At 33.3% G+C, this 18,580-nt stretch overlaps 4 protein-coding genes across 6 annotated transcripts; 2 read left to right on the top strand and 2 right to left on the bottom strand.

The window, feature by feature from the left end:
• Nucleotides 1-732: 732 nt before the first annotated feature.
• On the bottom strand, nucleotides 733-4,513 carry LOC128178806 (39S ribosomal protein L48, mitochondrial-like). The gene is made up of 7 exons (XM_052846169.1): nucleotides 4,463-4,513; nucleotides 3,428-3,510; nucleotides 3,090-3,144; nucleotides 2,644-2,771; nucleotides 1,583-1,685; nucleotides 1,363-1,452; nucleotides 733-971 (listed from the first exon to the last, which is right to left on the bottom strand). Exons 1-7 carry the CDS (start codon nucleotides 4,487-4,489, stop codon nucleotides 849-851), a joined length of 609 nt encoding a protein of 202 aa, XP_052702129.1. The 5' UTR covers nucleotides 4,490-4,513; the 3' UTR covers nucleotides 733-848.
• Nucleotides 4,514-4,699: 186 nt separating this feature from the next.
• On the top strand, nucleotides 4,700-7,184 carry LOC128178808 (uncharacterized). The gene is made up of 3 exons (XM_052846171.1): nucleotides 4,700-4,800; nucleotides 5,130-5,499; nucleotides 5,818-7,184. The coding sequence occupies exons 2-3, from the start codon at nucleotides 5,152-5,154 to the stop codon at nucleotides 6,025-6,027; spliced, it is 558 nt and encodes a 185-aa protein (XP_052702131.1). The 5' UTR covers nucleotides 4,700-4,800; nucleotides 5,130-5,151; the 3' UTR covers nucleotides 6,028-7,184.
• A 777-nt stretch (nucleotides 7,185-7,961) lies between these two features.
• Nucleotides 7,962-12,468, bottom strand: LOC128178804 (kelch-like protein 9). Of its 3 annotated transcripts, none has more exons than XM_052846164.1 (3): nucleotides 12,325-12,468; nucleotides 11,294-11,521; nucleotides 7,962-10,916 (listed from the first exon to the last, which is right to left on the bottom strand). In XM_052846164.1, the coding sequence occupies exons 2-3, from the start codon at nucleotides 11,490-11,492 to the stop codon at nucleotides 9,268-9,270; spliced, it is 1,848 nt and encodes a 615-aa protein (XP_052702124.1). In that variant the 5' UTR covers nucleotides 11,493-11,521; nucleotides 12,325-12,468; the 3' UTR covers nucleotides 7,962-9,267. The 3 variants fall into 3 exon arrangements, with proteins under 3 accessions (XP_052702124.1, XP_052702125.1, XP_052702127.1); XM_052846165.1 differs by having other exon boundaries at nucleotides 12,360-12,461; XM_052846167.1 differs by having other exon boundaries at nucleotides 11,294-11,524; nucleotides 12,360-12,432.
• Nucleotides 12,469-13,013: 545 nt separating this feature from the next.
• LOC128178802 (kanadaptin-like) lies at nucleotides 13,014-18,580 on the top strand. Its single transcript, XM_052846161.1, has 12 exons — nucleotides 13,014-13,751; nucleotides 14,001-14,178; nucleotides 14,611-14,733; nucleotides 14,873-14,936; nucleotides 15,036-15,178; nucleotides 15,630-15,790; nucleotides 15,900-15,969; nucleotides 16,729-16,918; nucleotides 17,081-17,162; nucleotides 17,452-17,838; nucleotides 18,097-18,175; nucleotides 18,462-18,580. Exons 1-12 carry the CDS (start codon nucleotides 13,032-13,034, stop codon nucleotides 18,509-18,511), a joined length of 2,247 nt encoding a protein of 748 aa, XP_052702121.1. The 5' UTR covers nucleotides 13,014-13,031; the 3' UTR covers nucleotides 18,512-18,580.

Below are 18,580 nucleotides of genomic sequence, written 5' to 3'. Positions count from 1 at the left end.
TTGTTGTTTGTTCAAACAAGCATAAATAAATACACCTTTAATTTTAATAGGACATTAGAATGGAAAACATTTTAGAGGATGTTGCTTTAAATATAACCTCCAACTTTGAAATGGAATTCAATATCATTGCCCATCATACTTCCAACAAGCACTTCATCTGTGTAATTTTTTGCTGATGAAGAATCGAGGAAAAATAAAGGGTCTTGACACAAATTTTACAGAGAGGCCTGCTATGACCTTAACATTTGACAAAGAAACTTAAATCAGGGGCAGTCTTTTAGTAAAGTCTGAACAACAAAACTGGATTGCAGAGATTTCCTATGACCTTTGCATTTGACCTAAAAAATGTTTTTCAAGATCACTTCACACCTTTTACCCACAAGCACTCTTTATAGGTATGGTCTTGACAAGAATCTTTTAAAAGATCTGATATTACTGTACACTATGACCTAAAACCTTCTTCAAGGTCACCTCAAAAGCTTTGACCAAAGGCACCTTGTGGGTGAAGTTTGAGCGAAATTCGGAATTATGGACAAGGACTTTACTTGTCTGGTATGACCTTCACCTCATACCTACAAACTTGGTTCAAGGTTACTGCACAACCTTTACCCAAAGACACTCTGTGGGTTAACTATAAGAAAGACTGGACTAAGGGGATATAAAAATATACTTGGCCTTGGTCCAAGTGATGTCAGGTGGGCAGATGGACTAAAAAAAATTGCAAGATATGTGTATGTAGCAGTCCATGAATCAAAAGACTCATTTATCAATATATATGTCAAATATATACACTGAGTCTCATTGTTCAAACATTTCATTATTTCCCATTCTATCTATTTTTGGCAGAATTAAAATTTGTCTTTCCTCCTTTCTCTCTCTAATTTTTCTTTTTCTAATGAAGCAAGTCTGGCTAACAGAGATAATTTCTCTTCACTTGGTATAAAACGGAATTCTTCCTCTTCCTTTGAGAACTACAAATTTACAAAAAATCATCAAATTTAAACAATCTTTTTCCCATTCTGTTTTACAAAACATTTCATAAATTTTGATATTTCACTTCAGCTAGTTAAATGAGACTTATTTTCAAAAAATGGCACTTCAATATTCTGATACATTTCCTGTGAACTTGCTCTCAAATGCTAGGGTAAATCATGATGTATTTAATGATCGAGGCCCCTTTAATTAAGATATCTGCATTGTTTACTAGTATATTAACATGAACTCTTATAAGAGGTAGAGATTAATCATTTTCACATAGTCACCAGTTAAGTAATTCTACAGTAAATACCAGTATGAAACAATAGCAGATAAGAGACACACAGGTATGACGAACATTCAAGATGACAAACTCCATTCACTTACGCTTTTTAACTCGAAATCCACTCCTGCTGGTAAATTATGTCTTAAGACATCCAAAAATATAGTTAACTTTGTGCACAAAATAGTGTCAAACTGAAATGAAAAGATCATAATAAATTACAAATGAAATAAATCCTGTATGGCATACAATACTCAATTAATTAAGTTTTCAGTTTGCATAAATGTCATTGTAATCTATAATACAGAAGTTTATAATACTCACTCGTAGCTTCCTTTCATATCTTTTCAAACTAAAATTTTCTTTAACTTTAGTTGAGTTTTCAAAGAAAGTCTTTATTGAAGAGGTTCTTGGTGGAATAGCAACTCTGTCAAAATAAAAAAAATCCCATTCAATTAGTATCAAAATACTGTTGCTAACACGAAGCCTTTCAACACAGGCACCTGACGTTATATATTTTTCTCATAATACAAGAATAGATTCCTGGGTCCCCCGCCGGTCAAGCAGTATACTAGTATCAAGTCTATCGACCAAGGCTGATTTAGGAACTTGACCAAGGTATTAGTGGTATAAACATTTGGTATAAATCTAATGAAAAATTTGTAGGCAAGAGAGCGCTTACAAGGTCAATTTTTGGATAAAACGGAGTCATTATTGTGGTCAAAGTCCCATAACTCCAACAAAAAGTACCGACCAATGCTGATTTTTCAACTTGACCAAGGTATTAGTGGTATAAACATTTGGTATGAATCTAATGAAAATCCGTCAAAATTTGTAGGCATGAGAGCGCTTACAAGGTCAATTTTTGGATAAAACGGAGTCATTATTGTGGTCAAAGTCCCATAACTCCAACAAAAAGTATCGACCAATGCTGATTTTCGATCTTGACCAAGGTAATAGTGGTATAAACATTTGGTATTTATTTTTATTATGAGCAAAATACATAACGCAAGATATCTGTACCTTTCAACTGTTACCTCATTTACTGTTTGGTGAGAGCATGTATGCAAAAAAATATTACTCAACAATATAATCCACTCTAAATTTATGAATTAATCATGTAACGAATCTCACTTAAAAATCACAGTACAAAAATGTTAAATCATTGTGTCTATCAAGTTTTGAGAAACTAACATTACGTCAAATTTTTCTATTTTTGCTAAGTACAGGTACTTTTCGTGCACTTGTTCTTTTAAACTACTCTCTGAATTAAATATTTTCTTAGAAGACATTCATTTTAAAAAGTTTATTACAATACTTTTGATCTAGATAGGAATATTTCTACAAGCAATTACATGCCATAAGCTGATAATAAAATAACTTACACTTTCATGTCAAGGTCCATAGTGGTACTGACGGATTTCATAAATTTACTAAATGATTCCAAAACCACATAATCATAACCATTCATCTTTATGTCAATCTTCGTGTATTTTCCAAACTTTGGTTCATCCTGAAATTGCCAAAACAAGATACTTATTTAACTGAACTTTATTTAACAATGACTGAATAACAAGTTCTACAACTTATGTAACTTTCAAACTCTGGTCGCGGCGAGAGGCGAATGCATTGTCCGCTGCGCTACTTGGACAAAGGACAACAAAGATACAGTGCTTAGAGGAGATCACTTTTGATCTCAGAACAATGTATTACTTTTGAAAGTAAAATAGTGGACAAGTGAGCTTCCAAATTTTTCATTGGTATTAGGGACAGTACTTATAAATGATATTTGTGTACATGTACTCATGTAGGTATAAAATTAAACACTTACAAGTCCATCTGGCTCCCACACACCAAATAACTTGGGACCTGTTGAAAACCATCTCCTAAATAAAAATAAGTTACTGTTACATTATATATAAAAATTGATATATCTTTAAGTTAATACTGGTAAAGTGGGTTTTTTTTTTTTAAATTTTAAATTTTTTTTACAATAAAGAAAGTTGTTATACACATTCTGTTCATGTACCAGTATCTTTTGATTATGAAGTTTTTTTTTTTCATTCAAAATCAAAGACAGCAAAATACGAATTAGTGAGATCAGTATATTACATCAAACATTGAGTAAATATAAGTTGAACAAAATCAGAATATGTGCACATGCATTACCTTTGTTGTATGATGTTATTTTGACATTGCTTGCATAATCTTCTGTTGAATTCAGCTGAAGCTGTTCTCAGAGCTTTCGCCAACTAATGAAAATAAAACACTCAATAAGACTTTTCACTAAATTTTTCACTACTTACTGCAATTTACAGTGCACCAAAAATTGCGCTAGTTTTGTACTGATTAATCTTATTTCCTAACACATTCTGTACAAATATTTGATTCAAGGTCATCTGTCCAAACTTTTTCAGACTGGGAGCTACAGCAATTGAAGCACCTGACTAGAGAATTCTTGGGCCTGGGTTTGAATCCCGGTCTGGTCTGTCATATTTCTCCTATCCTGTTACAATTGGTACTGTGACCAGGATATAAGGAGGAAAGCCAAGGATGATCTATGAAGGCAAAGATCATTTGAAGGGGGAGGAATGTGACAGTCAAACTGGATCAAAAAACGGCACCTGATAGCTCAGCCGGTAGAGCTTCTGGCAAGAATTTAGGGGGCCTGGGTTTCAATTTCTGTCTGGTTCATCAATCATCATTTCTCCCATCCCATTACAGAAATTATCTCTTAATTTCATATAAAGTATCATATTGAATTCAGAATCAGTCCTCCCCCTTCAATGATCTCTATCCGTGATGATCATCATCCTAGGCTCTTCCCCTATCTAGAGTTAACCTTGCTGTCAGTTCCAGTATCCAGTTGCAGGCATGCGATCTCGCCGAGTACCATTTCTAGCCAGTGCATTGTTTCGTCATTTTCGTTTACTAGTATAATAGTATATAATTTTTTGTGTTGAAAAAGTGACGTAATAATGCACTGATAAGAAATAATACAGGACGAGAACTTGTCACACGCTAAAATCAAAGTTAACTTGAATTTCCTCGGTATAATATTGCAATTGTTTCCACATAAGATACAAGATATCAGCAAAGGAGCACAAAAGTAAGTCTGTAGTTTTAAGAATTAATTGATATGGGTTTTGTGGTACATAAAATTTTTTAATAAACATAAATAGAGGAAAAATAAACATTGAATACCTCTGAAAACTTTATGACATGACCCATTTTCTCAGTTCGGAATTGGTTAGATTGTACCAGAATGTGTACAGAGAAGTTGTTTCAAATCTTAGGCAACGTGGAATCTTTTAATTAAATTTTAAGTATATTTTAAACAAAATAACACAAAATAGCACATGTAAAAGATATATCATTCATAGTATATCTATGATTTATGGTTTGTAACAAAACGAATGAGCGACTGTACGGTTTATTTCTTTCACATCTACTTTCATTTTACATTTTTAGACAGTAGTTTGACTTTTTAGAGGGACTGTAATTGAAAACCCAAAGGCAAGAGATCAAAGAAGATTACAAGTGTACGTTTAATATTTGCTTTAAAAATATTTTAAAAAGTTCTACTTGTTCACAGACATTTAAAATAAGTATTTTATTATACCTTACATTATATTTATTTGTATGGGAGTGTAATATATGATATTTGTATTAAGGAGAGGACAGTCTAAGATATAAAGAACTTCTTATCAATCCGTTTGACATTTTTAGCCATAAAATATGTTTAACATCAATTCATCTTTAACATGTTTAAAAATCTGGACTCTTTAAGTCAGAAAAAAAAGAAATGACTGTACTCCCTTTGTTGATGAGGTACGTACGTGATACACAAATCTTTTAATAACAATTTTAGAAGAAAAGACTTATTTAATCTAATGCCTATGGCACCAATACCCCAACCGGATGATAATGAGAAACCAAATAGTCACCGAGATGAGGTGGATGCTGTTGATGTCCCTGATCAGATTATTATAGCGGACAGTTCTGATAGCGAGATAGATGATGAAGATATGGGTTATGGTGGATACCAGATGCTTCAGCAGTCGATTGGAGATTCAGATGATGATGAAGAAACCTCAGAGACTGTTGATCCAGCTGTGTCGGTGGATACAAGTGGAGTTATAGTGGATGCTGATGTGGAGAGAAGTACAACAGCAGATGAAGCTAGCAGACTACCATCAGGACTGTTTGTTGCTGGAGGGACCATGCCATCTTATATGAAGGTATTGAAGTTGAATGTTGATGGGTATATCTATCATATCATATTACTGCCATAGTGTATATCCTAGGAAACCTTTTTTAAAGTATTATGGGTATAAGTATATTTACCAGTGATTATCTGAAGAGATGTGATAAGAAAAGTTCTGCTTTAATATTTTTGTAATTAAAAGAAAGGTGTTACAATGTAATACATAGATTTTTCTTAGGATGCTGTTTAAGTATAACCAATTGTTTTTGCCTGTAGGACTTAAATTTTTCTGGTAGAAAAAACACACTATCATATACTCTAGTATTTACTACATAGTTTGTGGGTATTTCAGGTACCTGATCTGCCGAGACCCTCCCCTGGGGAACTTCTTTGGAATCAGCAAGTGAACAGAGACATTCAGATCAATGAAGACCAATCAGAACAAATCAAAAAGACAATGTCTGCCATTAAGCTGCCAGAAAACAACATTCCAACCTGGGCAAGCGATATCTCAGAGGATGAGTGGAAAAATAAACTCCAGAATTTGATAGGTCATAACTAATGAGTTTGACTAAACATTTTTATGAGTTTTACATTTTATGCAAGTGATGTTTTTAAAAAAGTGACAATTCAAAATAGAATTTTTGAGATTATTTGTTCATAGTCTAATAAAAGGATTTAATTAATGTAGGATAATTCAATTTCTGATATTCTACAGTATATTTGATTGGCAATAGAGTAGAATGACTCAATACATTTTTACTTCATATATATTAATATGTAATTTTAATGTAATCAAGTCTACATGTTATGTTTGAATTTTGTTCAAATTCCTGGTTATGTACTGGAAGACACAATTTTTATCATAATTTTATTGATAGAAAATTATAATTTTTAAGAAATAAACTTCGATAGTTAAACTAACAAATGTTTACTCATGTAAACTCAGTTTTAAGTTTTTGCAGTATGAAAAAATGTAAATTGTTCCAACCAAGTCTATATTAATTAGTATAAATTGTATAGCTATAAAACTCACTACACAAATAACATGTGTATGTATATGTGGATATCTATTTACTAAAATCTGGCTTTATTCAAAATACTAGTAGCTACAAATCACTTACACCAAACTCAGTAAAAATCTCTTGAAATGTGAAACCATAACACACTGCCTATATGTAACAGATATACTTATCTAGACTTTCTGTCATTCCACACTTAAATGTATACTGTAGTTTCCTTATTTTACGGGAGTACTTAATTCCGCATTTCAACGGTTTAGCATCAAATCGCGAGAATGTAAAACTGCAAACACCAAATTTTTATCATAATTCCAAATAGTTTACATCTGTACAAAAATTAAAGCGAGATTTTAAAATCTGCAAGATGTGCTTATCGCGATTTAATATTGTTTTCTCGCGTTTAATTAGGAATTTACAGTACTGTTTATGATAATTAAGTTTTTCCTTGCATTTGAAAATACATGTACAAATGGTAAATGAACAGATTGAGAATGTGAAGATCAACATGTTGTGGTTACAATAGTTACAAGGTGCCAGTAATTGAAATGTATAAAACTTAAATCTTAATCATCAATGATCATGATGTCAATGATGTATCTTATTCAATGGAAGAATTGTCTTACAAAAATAAAACACCTTTTGTTTTTGTGTTTCTATTTATTTAATTAAAGATCCAATAAATAGTTTCAAAACAAGTGGAGCTTTTTCTTTCTTGCTTTGACATCATCTATTCATGTGATTCTGATTTTGCATTTACGGTAATTTGAACTGAACTTTATTTTACAATGTTTGATAAACAAGTTCTACAACTTATAATAATGTTTGCACAAGGGGTCAATGATGTGGGAGGAAGCTGGAGTGGCCGGAGAAAACCCACGTGTCCAAGTGGGCGACCACCATATCCTTTTACATACAACCACTGTTGATCGCGGGGATCGAAGAGGTGATAAGCGAGTGCATTGTCCACTACGCTACTTGGACACCCACCTTTTTTATTTAATTTGATTTATTGTAACTCTTTATTGCAAAGAGAAATATAAGTAGGCCTAACAAATATCATAAATTTTGAGGTGAAAAGGTAAAGGTCAGAAATTCAGTGTTATTACTATTTTCAAGATGACAAAGGTTTTCATAATTCTCCCACTCCAAATCATCACAAATATAATAGAACTGCCTACAATTATCCTCTAAATACCCCCCCCCCCCCAAATTTAGTGTTTAGATCAAAAGATCAAGGCCATGAATTAATACATTCTTTGGCAATACATGTACCAGTAGTTGCGTGATCAGAATACAAAAACTACCAGCATTTTTGATAATTTTAAAAAGTTTTATTTTGTAAAGATATTTCCCAATACAAGTAAATTTACACATACATGTTCTACATGTACATGTACTGCACATTTCTCAAAGAAAGTGAAATATATATACATGTAGTTTATGACTGAGAGATAGATGAACACAACTTGTTGAAAGCTTTTTAAAACTTTATTGAAAGTTGACTGAATTTATGCATGTCAACAAAATCTCTTAAATAACAAATCACATGGTTTGTCATTTAGCTGTCAAACACTAATAGCAACATTATTTGTTTCACAGTATCTCATCATAAAAGACATACCATAACAAAACATTACTTTACTCTTGCAAAATTCCTCAGGTTAAAACAAAACTACTACTGTTACACTTGCAAGAAATACACTCAGGTATATCTAGGTAAAATCATAAAATTCATGTTTTTTTATAAATGATATCTATAAATTTTATGAAATGATCAATCATTCACTCAGAGTCTCTATCAGTAAAGATTCCATGGCCTAAATAGCGGTTTGATTTGAGGCTTTTATTTTATTCTAGTGTTAAAATTTATCATTTCCATTATGGACCATAAGATGACAAAATTGCTAGATTACTTTCAGAATCTGTTTTCCAGAAAATGTAATTTTGATTCCAATTTGAATGTGACTGATAAAGTTTATAACAGCACTATTATATTGATATCTTATAATAAGAAATTCTTTTTTTTCACAAGTTACAAATAACATTTGGAGACTAAACCACACCGAAATACAACTTTCAAGAATGTTATATACTTATCGATTTGATTTGGAAAAATTGTAATCAATTCTCTTTAAAAAAAAAATTTTTTTGTGTTACCTATAAATTACGTGCATAAGCATCGGTGTAACACAGTACGATGAGTACGTAAAAGTGTGAGTAAAACCCCCTAAATCATAGTACACATGTACCAGTAAATTGTGTATATAAAAAGGGAAGTACCACATTACATAGAATCATAAAATGCACAACGGGTATTTTGCATGAAAACATGCAAATTGCATCTTAATTAAGTACTCATTAACATATATGAAATTGAATTTATCTCTTCTATGACCTTTATCCATGCAAAATGCAAAAATCCTAAAATGTTCTTTATACATGTAAAAATCATGCTCATGATGGACTACTTAATGCATGCATTCAATATGAATGTACAGTAGTTGCATTCATTCACATCAAATCATAAGCTACATGAAAATTACAAAATAAAAAAAAATTAATTATGAAAAGGTGAAAAAATGTTCTACAGACTGCTTAACAAGCTTACACAATTGCTTCACATTTCTTTCACAAACATTTCTTAAATAGGTCTACCACAATTTCTTGTATTAACATGTACAAGATCACATTCTTCTCCAATTGTTTAATTCAACTAAAACAAATTCACACAGTCTGATACTAGTAATATAGAATTCATGTAATGGATGAAAGATAACCGTTTAATCTTTATCACTACCAAGATAATCGGGCAATTTCAAGGTGCAGTATCCCACCCCTGTCAGACTTCTCGGAAGCGCTCCCACTGTCTCCCAAATCCCCGTGTAAATATCATAACGAGAGACCAACTTTTGCCCTGTCTTAGTCTGAACATTGTACCCACCCAACACATAGATCTGGTCATTGTACACAACACAAGAGGCCTCCTTGTGGGAAATGGATAAAGGGTTGATAATTGTCCACTGATCAGTGCTTGGATCATAGCACTCAGACTGCATAACAGGTTGTGCCTGCTGGTTCACATTCAAGTTGCAGCCTCCAAACACATACAATTTATCATGAGCAGCACACATAACATGCCAGCCTCGAGGAGTCAACATGGCTGCCATGTCCTCCCATTGGTTGTTGGATGGATCATACCGTTGCATATCTGGAGTGAAGTGGTTACCACTATAACCGCCCGACACGTATATATGATCTCCATACACTGCTCCAGCATGAGCGTGGTAAGACATCGGCATGGAAGCTATCAACTCCCATGTGTTATCTGCAGGGTTGTAGGCTTCGGCTGTGGCCAAACTGCCATCTTTGAATTTTCCTCCTACAGCATATATACGATTATTCAATGCACCTGCAAAGAAGTATGCTCTTTTATGTAACATGGGGCTCACTTGGAACCAGCTATCAAATCTGGGATCATATCGCATGACTGAATTCACAGCAGATTCACCATGCGCACACTGGGTGGTGCACCCACCAAGTACATAAAGAAAGTTATTGTACACGACAACCTGCATGTGGCTTAATGCACTGGGCAAGGAAGCAATTTCTGATCTGTTCAAAAGACTGTTTGAAGTGATTTTGGAATCAAATACAAATATTTCATCATGTAGGCAGGGATTTGGGTGAATTTCTCTCCCTCCAACACTAGCAAGTCTCTCCATGAAGCATCGGAGCTGTGTATTAATGGAGTTATCAAGAGGCTGGGAATGGGGCACAACATGGTAGTTCAGTGCAGCTAGCACCATTTGCCTTAGTTCAGGTTTCTCCATCATCTTTTCCACTGCCTGTACATGCTGTACAAGGTCAGTGGGATTAATTAATGGGAATCTGATGAGACTCATTAAACGATTGGCCTGCTCATCCTGAGTGCTATTGAGTCTATACCACTCCCATGTTATATGGAATATTTCTATCTCCTTCAGGCAAAGTCTGTCGCTGTGAAGACAGTTCACCATCTGGTCATAGGTTAAAAGATGCAGTGTTCCTTCTTTGGAGATCTCCCGCAGGTTTCTCGCAATGAAAACATCGATCTGTTTTAGAGCATTTGTCATACTGTACAATTTGGCCGTGTTGATGAAATCATAGAAATTATTAACATTCATTCCGCTTAAAAAATTTCTCTCGCAGAATTCAATAACGGGCGTGACTTGAAGGTGAGTTGCTGCAGCAATTACATCAAAGATGTCATCCCCCTCCAGAGTAGTGGTAGAGGTGTATATGATTTCCAGTGTTTTCTCCAGTCCCTTGCAGGTGATTCCCTTGAGCTCAATCTCTCGCTGGTTGCTCTCCCTCATGCCACTTGTAAACATGGATCGGAAATAATCAGAGCAGGACACTAGGATTACTCGATGAGCCTCGAATCGATGACCTACAACAATCCAATAATTCTATTACCTAAAATGCAGTTGAACATTGGTATCTACAACAGAGGTATCTTTCAGTCCATTCAAGATTTTTAATAATAATGTATGCCAATTTACTTAGATCTATAAAAAATATGACAATAAGCTACTTCATTTTAAAGTTTACATTAAGATAAACAATCACACCATATATAACCAATGTATGTAATCAAGCATCTTCGCTAGCCAAGGGTTTACAATCCGCTCTTCTCCTCTACAAGAGGAACAGAAGAGCGGATCGTAAGCCCTTGGCTAAGGAAGAAGGTAATCAAGGAAATAAATCAAAAATGTTTTTTTTTTCTTTTATTAAATTCTTTCTATACTTCTCATTAATTTGTTTCACCTTCTGCAATGAGGGTCACATCACAGAGGATCTTATCATTCTTCAGTTTGTTAAGTCCCTGTAGGATCTTCATGCCATGCTCCGGGCGTTCCTCGACCCGGTACACCCCATTGGCAGGACTTTCTTGGTTGTCCTCTGCCATCCTGTCCTCCAACCTTATCCTCTTAGCATTGGAATGCTGGACCTGGCTTACAGGCATTGGCCATAACCTCCTCCTCTTGACTGTCACTGCTCAAAAAAGAAGTTTATTTTGTACTACAATGCCAATTTTTGTAACTTAGACTGGTATATCATTTATACTGGAGTTCAACTTGAGCTACAGAGCCTATTAGTAATTACACATCATAATGGGAATCATGCTTCTGTTTTATCTGCTACATTACTATCCTTGAAAGCAGTGTATTAAAAGAATAGAAATGATGTGGGTTCTGATGATGATTACATATAACCTATGTAATTCTATTTATCATCATTTTAAGATATATATCATTAATACTATATAATGTTTTCAGTAAATGTAGAGTGGATTGCTTCACCCACTATCCATATATTATTGAATGGATTGTTGCCCTCGGTTTTTTGTATATTGTATATTGTGTACTCCATTTGTTAAGGAGGTTATAAGCTGGCTTCGAGTCCTAATGCAGATGATCCAATTTTTGCAATTAAACATTAGTAACATATTCACAATGAAAAAGAAAATGAATTGTGTATTTCAGAAATGCAAAGCATGAAAGATGAAGAGAAATGAGTCATTCTTCAGATTAAAACTATTTTCAGCATTGACGCAATACCTTTATATAAATCACTGACAAAATAAGCTTTTTAAATATTGCAATTTTAACGATTTCTTGATCATCAAATGCCAAAAACATAGAGCTTAGACATAACTGATTTACAATTTAGGGGATGAGCTTTTTCTCACAGCAAGCGAGCCATGAGGCCCATTGGCTTTGCATTTCTTAATATCGAATAGTATCTAACACAATACACATATCGGGGTCTTTCGTGGATTCAAAGATGTGAATTACCTGAGTCATTGTATAAAAATGCGCCCAACTAATACCTAATTGTCATGAAACCATTTTGGGAATTCGTTGTCATTGATTCTAACGATGATGATCGACGATTTCTTTACTCCGAGACAAACAGGAAGTGACGACAAAAAATTGGGGAAAAACTGAGGTTGTCTTCCCTTCAGAGTGAATGTGAGGTGCGGATCAAAAATCTTTTTATTGTGGTTTGATGATTATAGAAGAATGATAATAATGTGTTACTCTTTAAATATCGTGTTTTATGTTTTGTGACATTTTATTGACGCGTATTTCAGATATATACTGGCATGCCAGTATAGTTTAAAAAGCGATTAATTGTTTATCAAAATAATCTATTTTATTGTTTTATCAAGGTAATCTAATAATTTAAATTGTTTAATACTTGATTATTTATCACATCGAATGAATTATTCGTAATTAAAAATAAATTATGATTTACTTCGATTTTTATACGCATAAAAAAACATCCTTTGTGGGTTTTTAGTAGCATCATCTTTTTAAAGACACTTATATCATTTTTTTTTAATCCACATAAATAAAATTTATTAATGTCGTTATTCGTTATAGATCAATATATTTATTTATTTATTGCATTTAGTTATCTTAAATTAAAGTGTTGATACAATCAAGGAAAGAAAAAATGTCATTAATTTTCTTAACGTTGTAAGCGTCAGTGATTCAATATGGAAGACCCAGTTCAGGCAGTTGAAGTTTCGGTTGAAAAAACATGTGATTTAAAGCCAGAAAAGGATACAAGTTCCGAAAAAACAAAGAGCAATACTGAAAAAGATTCTCCCATTAATTTCAAAACTCCCATTTTACCACCTCTTAGTAAACCTAAATGGACAGAAGATAAAAACGTCATTACTACGCCAACGGACAAAGCTTTGAAAAAAGAGAACAGTAAATCAGAACCATCTGATAAAAAAGAAGAAACTGAAAACAAATCTACAGTAGAACATAAGTCTCCAGACACTGCAGCCAGTTTGTCTAAGCCTCTCAGTAAACTATCACCGGCTGAGCAGCTTCAACAATCCCGGATTGCCATCCCTTTCAAAGAACCCTCATGGGGTGGCATCGCTGAGGAGGAATATAGATTTGAAGTGTTGAAAAATGGGACAATTATTGACAATGTTAAGTTAGATAAATCCTTCATTGTATTTGGAAGACTGCCAAGCTGTGATGTCCCCATGGAACACCCGTCGTTGTCTCGACACCATGCTGTCGTTCAGTTCTGCAAAACTCCCACCCCAGAGCAAGAAAAGGGGTGGTATCTGTATGATCTAGACAGTACACATGGTACCTGGATAAACAAAAACAAAGTGTACCCGAAAAAATATTACAGAATTCGAGTGGGTCATGTCCTGAAATTTGGTGGGAGTTCTAGATTACATATTTTACAGGTAAGAATCATGCCGTTGCAATTTTTTTAAGAGGCAAAAATAAATTGTAGATGAAAAAGCTGATGGATGAGGAAGGCATTTTCTTTTTAGGTAACTGTTTATCATGTATCCAACTTTCAAATTACTACTAATAATTTTTTATATACTAAAGATAAATTTTTGAGGAGATGAATCTAATACATTTACAAATGTTACAATACATTCTAAATACATACCTTTATTCATATTGAAAACATATTCTGATCATAGGGACCAGAGGATGATAGAGAAGAGGAGTCAAATCTTAGTGTAGAGGAGATGAAACAACAGAGAGAAAAACAAAAGAGAGAGGCAGATTTCCTAAGACAAGCAGAACAGGCTGAAGAAGAAAGGAAGATCCAGGAATTAAAAGCCAAAGAGGAAGCCAGAGGATGTTCCTGGGGAATAGGTATGAACAAGAATTTAAAGTTAACTTACTCTCCCTTCCCATTCCATCCTTTCCATCCTATTTTCAGCTGCTAATCATCGTCTGGAGTGCCCATTTTTTTTAAAAAAAAAAACTTCGCAAAGAACTTCAGTAATTTTACTTTATTTCTCAATTCAGGTACAACACTAATTTAAACAATCCACAATTGGAAAATAAATTAAGTCGGTTATTGGCAAATCCAAATGCAATTACATGTATTTTTTGTTGCATTTACATATATACTTAAACTAAAGATCTATTCATATTTCTTCCCTCTAAATTTTAAACAGACATCCCATTTTATTAATAAAATAGTTTGAGAACTGGTTACATTTTTCTATCAGCTATTTTATATGCTGAATTTTTCTAAACATACAATCAGTGGTGAAAATATTCTTTATATGTATTTTGTAGGTGATGATGCAGAGGAAGATGAAGATGAAAACCCTTTTGCAAACATCATCAACAACCCAGAGAATGAAAAGCTGTATATAGATGATCCTAAAAAAGCACTAAAAGGATTTTTTGAAAGAGAAGGTATCATTATCTGAAAAAAATGACAAATAGATTAGAGACTTTCAATGTTTAAGTAGTATATGGTCATCATAAAAGCACACATACTGATGTTATCAGTTAAAAAAAATGTTTGGCTAGCATCATGTATTTTCTGTTTTAGGGTATGATGAACCAGAGTACAATGTTCAAGAAAATGGCAATGGAAAATTTAAATGCATTGTTGAGTAAGTCCACAATTGCTCCAAATTTCTGTACTATGATAGAAAAACTGAAAACAAGACTTACCGGTATTCTTTGTAGTTAAATATTTTTCTTCTCTTTAGATTACCTGTAGACTCTCCCACAGGAGAGGCAATGATGGCAGAAGCAATCGTGTCAGGGAAGAAGAAAGAAGCTGTTATTCAGTGTGCTTTGGAGGCATGTAGACTCTTGGATAGAATGGGGCTACTAAGGGCAGCAACTCATGGTAAGGTCCGATCCTCAACCTGATATGCTTCAAATGTCGTTGTCTTCCTCAAGATGTTCAATGTCTGTTCTTCATACTTTGTAATCAAAGAAATTTTACAATTGTATTTACAAAGTTATGGAAGTTGAGTTGTATAATCTGAAAATATCAAGAAGTGGCGATTGTATAGAAAGAGTTAAGAGTGGTAGAGTAAGGGCACAAGCCTTCAATCTTTAACAGTTGATATATCATGTCTTACCACTGAGATATAGTCATTAAAGAAATAAACACCAATGTCAAGAAGTTCACAGGGATATGAATTGGTTGGTCACTTGATAAAATGTGAATGTAAAAAGTGAAGGTGGATGGGCAGTTCAATACATGTGTGTATATATATATGTACACTGTATATGTTCATGCCATTTTGCATCATCAGTGTCATTTAAAGAACTCCATGAATTTTTCACTACAGAAAGTCGGAAGAGAAAGAAAAAGAACTGGGAGGATGATGATTATTATGACAGTGATGATGATACGTTTCTGGACAGAACTGGAGACATTGAAAAGAAAAGGAAACAAAGAATGGAGAAAGCGGGAAAACTTAACAACCAAGTGGAGACTTACGAGTCTCTGGTAAAATCAAATATTAATGATATTTTAGGGATACATGTATTTAAAAAAAGATTTCTATTGGTAAAATTATCAAATGTAATTGAATTAATTAATTTTTTAAAACTTACAGATGGAAAAATTAAGCAACATTCAAAAAGAAATCAAGGAAATTGAAGAAAACATAGCCAAAGCAAAGAAAGGTACTGGATTTGTACATTGTATTATATGTAATCAGTTTTAGAACCAAAACAAGTCTGGGTGCCTTTGAAATACTTGAGAAAATACTGTACACTACAGGAACTCATAAAAAAATTCAAAGAATTATGCTTACTGGTATTATTCATTTTTAAATTAACAAAATATGTACGTAGTTTATTATCTTTAATATTACTCCACAATACTTCTTGCAAGCAATATTTGTAATTGTAGCTGAAGCATTGGTCAAAACTAAATACAGTCAAACTTCATTATCTCTAACTAGATGGGACTGTTTAAAAACTTCGAGATGTCCGAGATATTAAGGGTGAAATACTAAGAAAATAAGTGGCTGGAATTTGCAAATCAATTTGACATATCCATTGTATTCAAGATATCAGTGTTTGAGATATCGATGTTCAACTGAATCACTGACACGTATACTTGACTGATGGTTCATTTGTGCAGACATCAGTCTACATGTGATTTTGTAATTTATTAATGTAATTTTTTTAAATGAGGTTTTTCATTTCTTCCTTGATTGTAATTTTTAGAAGACAGTTTTATAAATACACAATGTATCTACAAATATTTACCTTAACATTCATCATTCTTAAAAATAAAATCAATAATTTCAAAACTAAAAAGAAATATATTTTTTTGAAAATGATAAAAAAAATATATGATATTTGATATACATGTATGACATTAAAACAGAGATTACCAGAAATCAATCTAGTATTATTTATTATTGCTTTGAACAGAGACAGAAGCCATGCAGGAGGATGGAATGGATGCTCTGGACGCCTACATGTCGGCCATTAAGTCAGGAGTCATGGACACCAAAACAAAGATGAAGCTGAAGAGACAGCTTTTGGAACTGAAAAAGGAGGAACAGAAACTCCAGAGAATGGTCAATGTGGCCAAGCCAGCAGCCTTACCAGACCTCAAAAGGTTCAAAATTTCATACATCTACTTGATCTGCCAACTTTATTGTTCATGTAAATGTAATACATGTAAGTCAGAAAATTACAGTTGAATCATAAGTTGATGTACAGTGTATGAACTTAAGATTTGAGTGGTCAGGATTAATTTTGGAATATTTATTTTTTCTAGTTCTACAGAGAAAGCTAAGACAGACAAAGCTTCACTTACATTTAGTAGACTTAGAAAACCAGTTGGAAATACAAAGCCTAAGGTAATAATTGTATTATTTGTTTGTATTAATCTTTTCTTCATTTTAATATCAAGAATGTGAGAATAAATGCCAAAGTACAATGTTTATTTAAAATAGATGTACTGGCAAGTACAAGTGAGCATTCATAAATGTAAAGTGAGTGACTTACATGTACATACAACCATGGAATACAAACTGTAGATAGATCATAAAATAGATTATTTTTTTTGGTTTAGAAATATGTTCCATTATGTATTTGTCCGTAATTTACATGTACATACATGTACCACTGTGTGTGTATGTTTTCTAGTCTCCTTCTCAAAAACCACCTGAGAGTGAAGGCAACATAGTGGAGGAGGAGGAAGATGAGGACACACCCATGGAGATCTCAGAAATAAGTCGCTCCTCCTCAACAGGTGCTCCAGGGGAGAATACTGTGTCTGAGAACAAGACTGTGTCAGAGGAACAAAATGAGACTAATAGTGTTAAGAACACTGCTTTAGTGTCTCCTCAGGGTGAACATGTGACTGAGAAAGACAATAGTGTAAAACAGACTTCTAAATCAGTGGACAAAAATGTTCCTGTGGTGAAAGGCCCTGCATTTCCTCCTGAATTAAGGGGAAGTAACTTACAGGAAGGTTCTACTGGGGAAAATAATAGTTCAGAAAAACAAAAGAAGAAAAATCAACGTCCAAAGGTATGCATGAACATGCATAGATTTACTATTGCCTTTGATTTGCTTTTATATTTTTCATGAAAACATGCAAAGTTTTCTCACTTCTTTATTGGGAAGTGTCAACCATCTTTCAGAATGCTTTACCTCAGATATGCTTCTTTTAAAAATAGAAAAACACAGTCGTGGTTCACATTACAATTTGTTATAAGTACATGTACGGATAATTCTTATCATGTAATATAAGTGCTTGATTTCAATATCTTAAAATTTTCATTACAGGTCAAGAAGTCAGAGATAAAACTAGGACCAAATTACCAATCAGAAGATCCAGACTATGCAGTGTGGGTCCCTCCAGGCAGTAAGATCTTTCATCCAATTTCTATCCATCAAAAATTCAAATGGTTTCCCAAGTCTTCTTACATGTACATTAAGTTTAATCCACAACTACCTAATAATTATTGGGTTGTTTTTTTTTAAAATTATGAAATACTGGAAACATGATGTGCCTTTTTTTTAACAGGAACATTTCAGTTAACCTTTGTTTTTAAAATGACTGTACATGTATCATGCTTTTAATGTTTTGGTAATTAAATAAAACAATTATTGGTACATTTACCTAACATTCACTTTTTTTATTGTTGTAGACCAGTCAGGAGATGGGAAGACCCATTTGAATAAAAAGTTTGGTTACTAGACGTACATATACCAGCCGTCTTTTATGTTCACATGCAATGCATTTATACATAAATCATCTAAACATATT

The sequence above is a fragment of the Crassostrea angulata genome, chromosome 3 (assembly GCF_025612915.1).
Source record: "Crassostrea angulata isolate pt1a10 chromosome 3, ASM2561291v2, whole genome shotgun sequence".
Lineage (NCBI taxonomy): Eukaryota > Metazoa > Mollusca > Bivalvia > Ostreida > Ostreidae > Magallana > Magallana angulata.
This window is presented reverse-complemented; position numbering and strand designations above follow the sequence as displayed.

Coding starts and splice junctions, on each gene's coding strand:
- LOC128178806 (XM_052846169.1), bottom strand. CDS start 4,489: ATGGGTCATGTCATAAAGTTTTCAGAG. Junction 3,145..3,427: donor AATAACATCATACAACAAAG/GTAATGCATGTG, acceptor ATTTTTATTTAG/GAGATGGTTTTCAACAGGTC. Junction 972..1,362: donor TGGATTTCGAGTTAAAAAGC/GTAAGTGAATGG, acceptor GTAAATTTGTAG/TTCTCAAAGGAAGAGGAAGA.
- LOC128178808 (XM_052846171.1), top strand. CDS start 5,152: ATGCCTATGGCACCAATACCCCAACCGGATGATAATGAGAAACCAAAT. Junction 5,500..5,817: donor CCATGCCATCTTATATGAAG/GTATTGAAGTTG, acceptor TGGGTATTTCAG/GTACCTGATCTGCCGAGACC.
- LOC128178804 (XM_052846164.1), bottom strand. CDS start 11,492: ATGCCTGTAAGCCAGGTCCAGCATTCCAATGCTAAGAGGATAAGGTTG. Junction 10,917..11,293: donor TGTGACCCTCATTGCAGAAG/GTGAAACAAATT, acceptor GGATTGTTGTAG/GTCATCGATTCGAGGCTCAT.
- LOC128178802 (XM_052846161.1), top strand. CDS start 13,032: ATGGAAGACCCAGTTCAGGCAGTTGAAGTTTCGGTTGAAAAAACATGT. Junction 14,937..15,035: donor AAATTTAAATGCATTGTTGA/GTAAGTCCACAA, acceptor TCTTCTCTTTAG/ATTACCTGTAGACTCTCCCA. Junction 15,791..15,899: donor TGGAGACTTACGAGTCTCTG/GTAAAATCAAAT, acceptor TAAAACTTACAG/ATGGAAAAATTAAGCAACAT.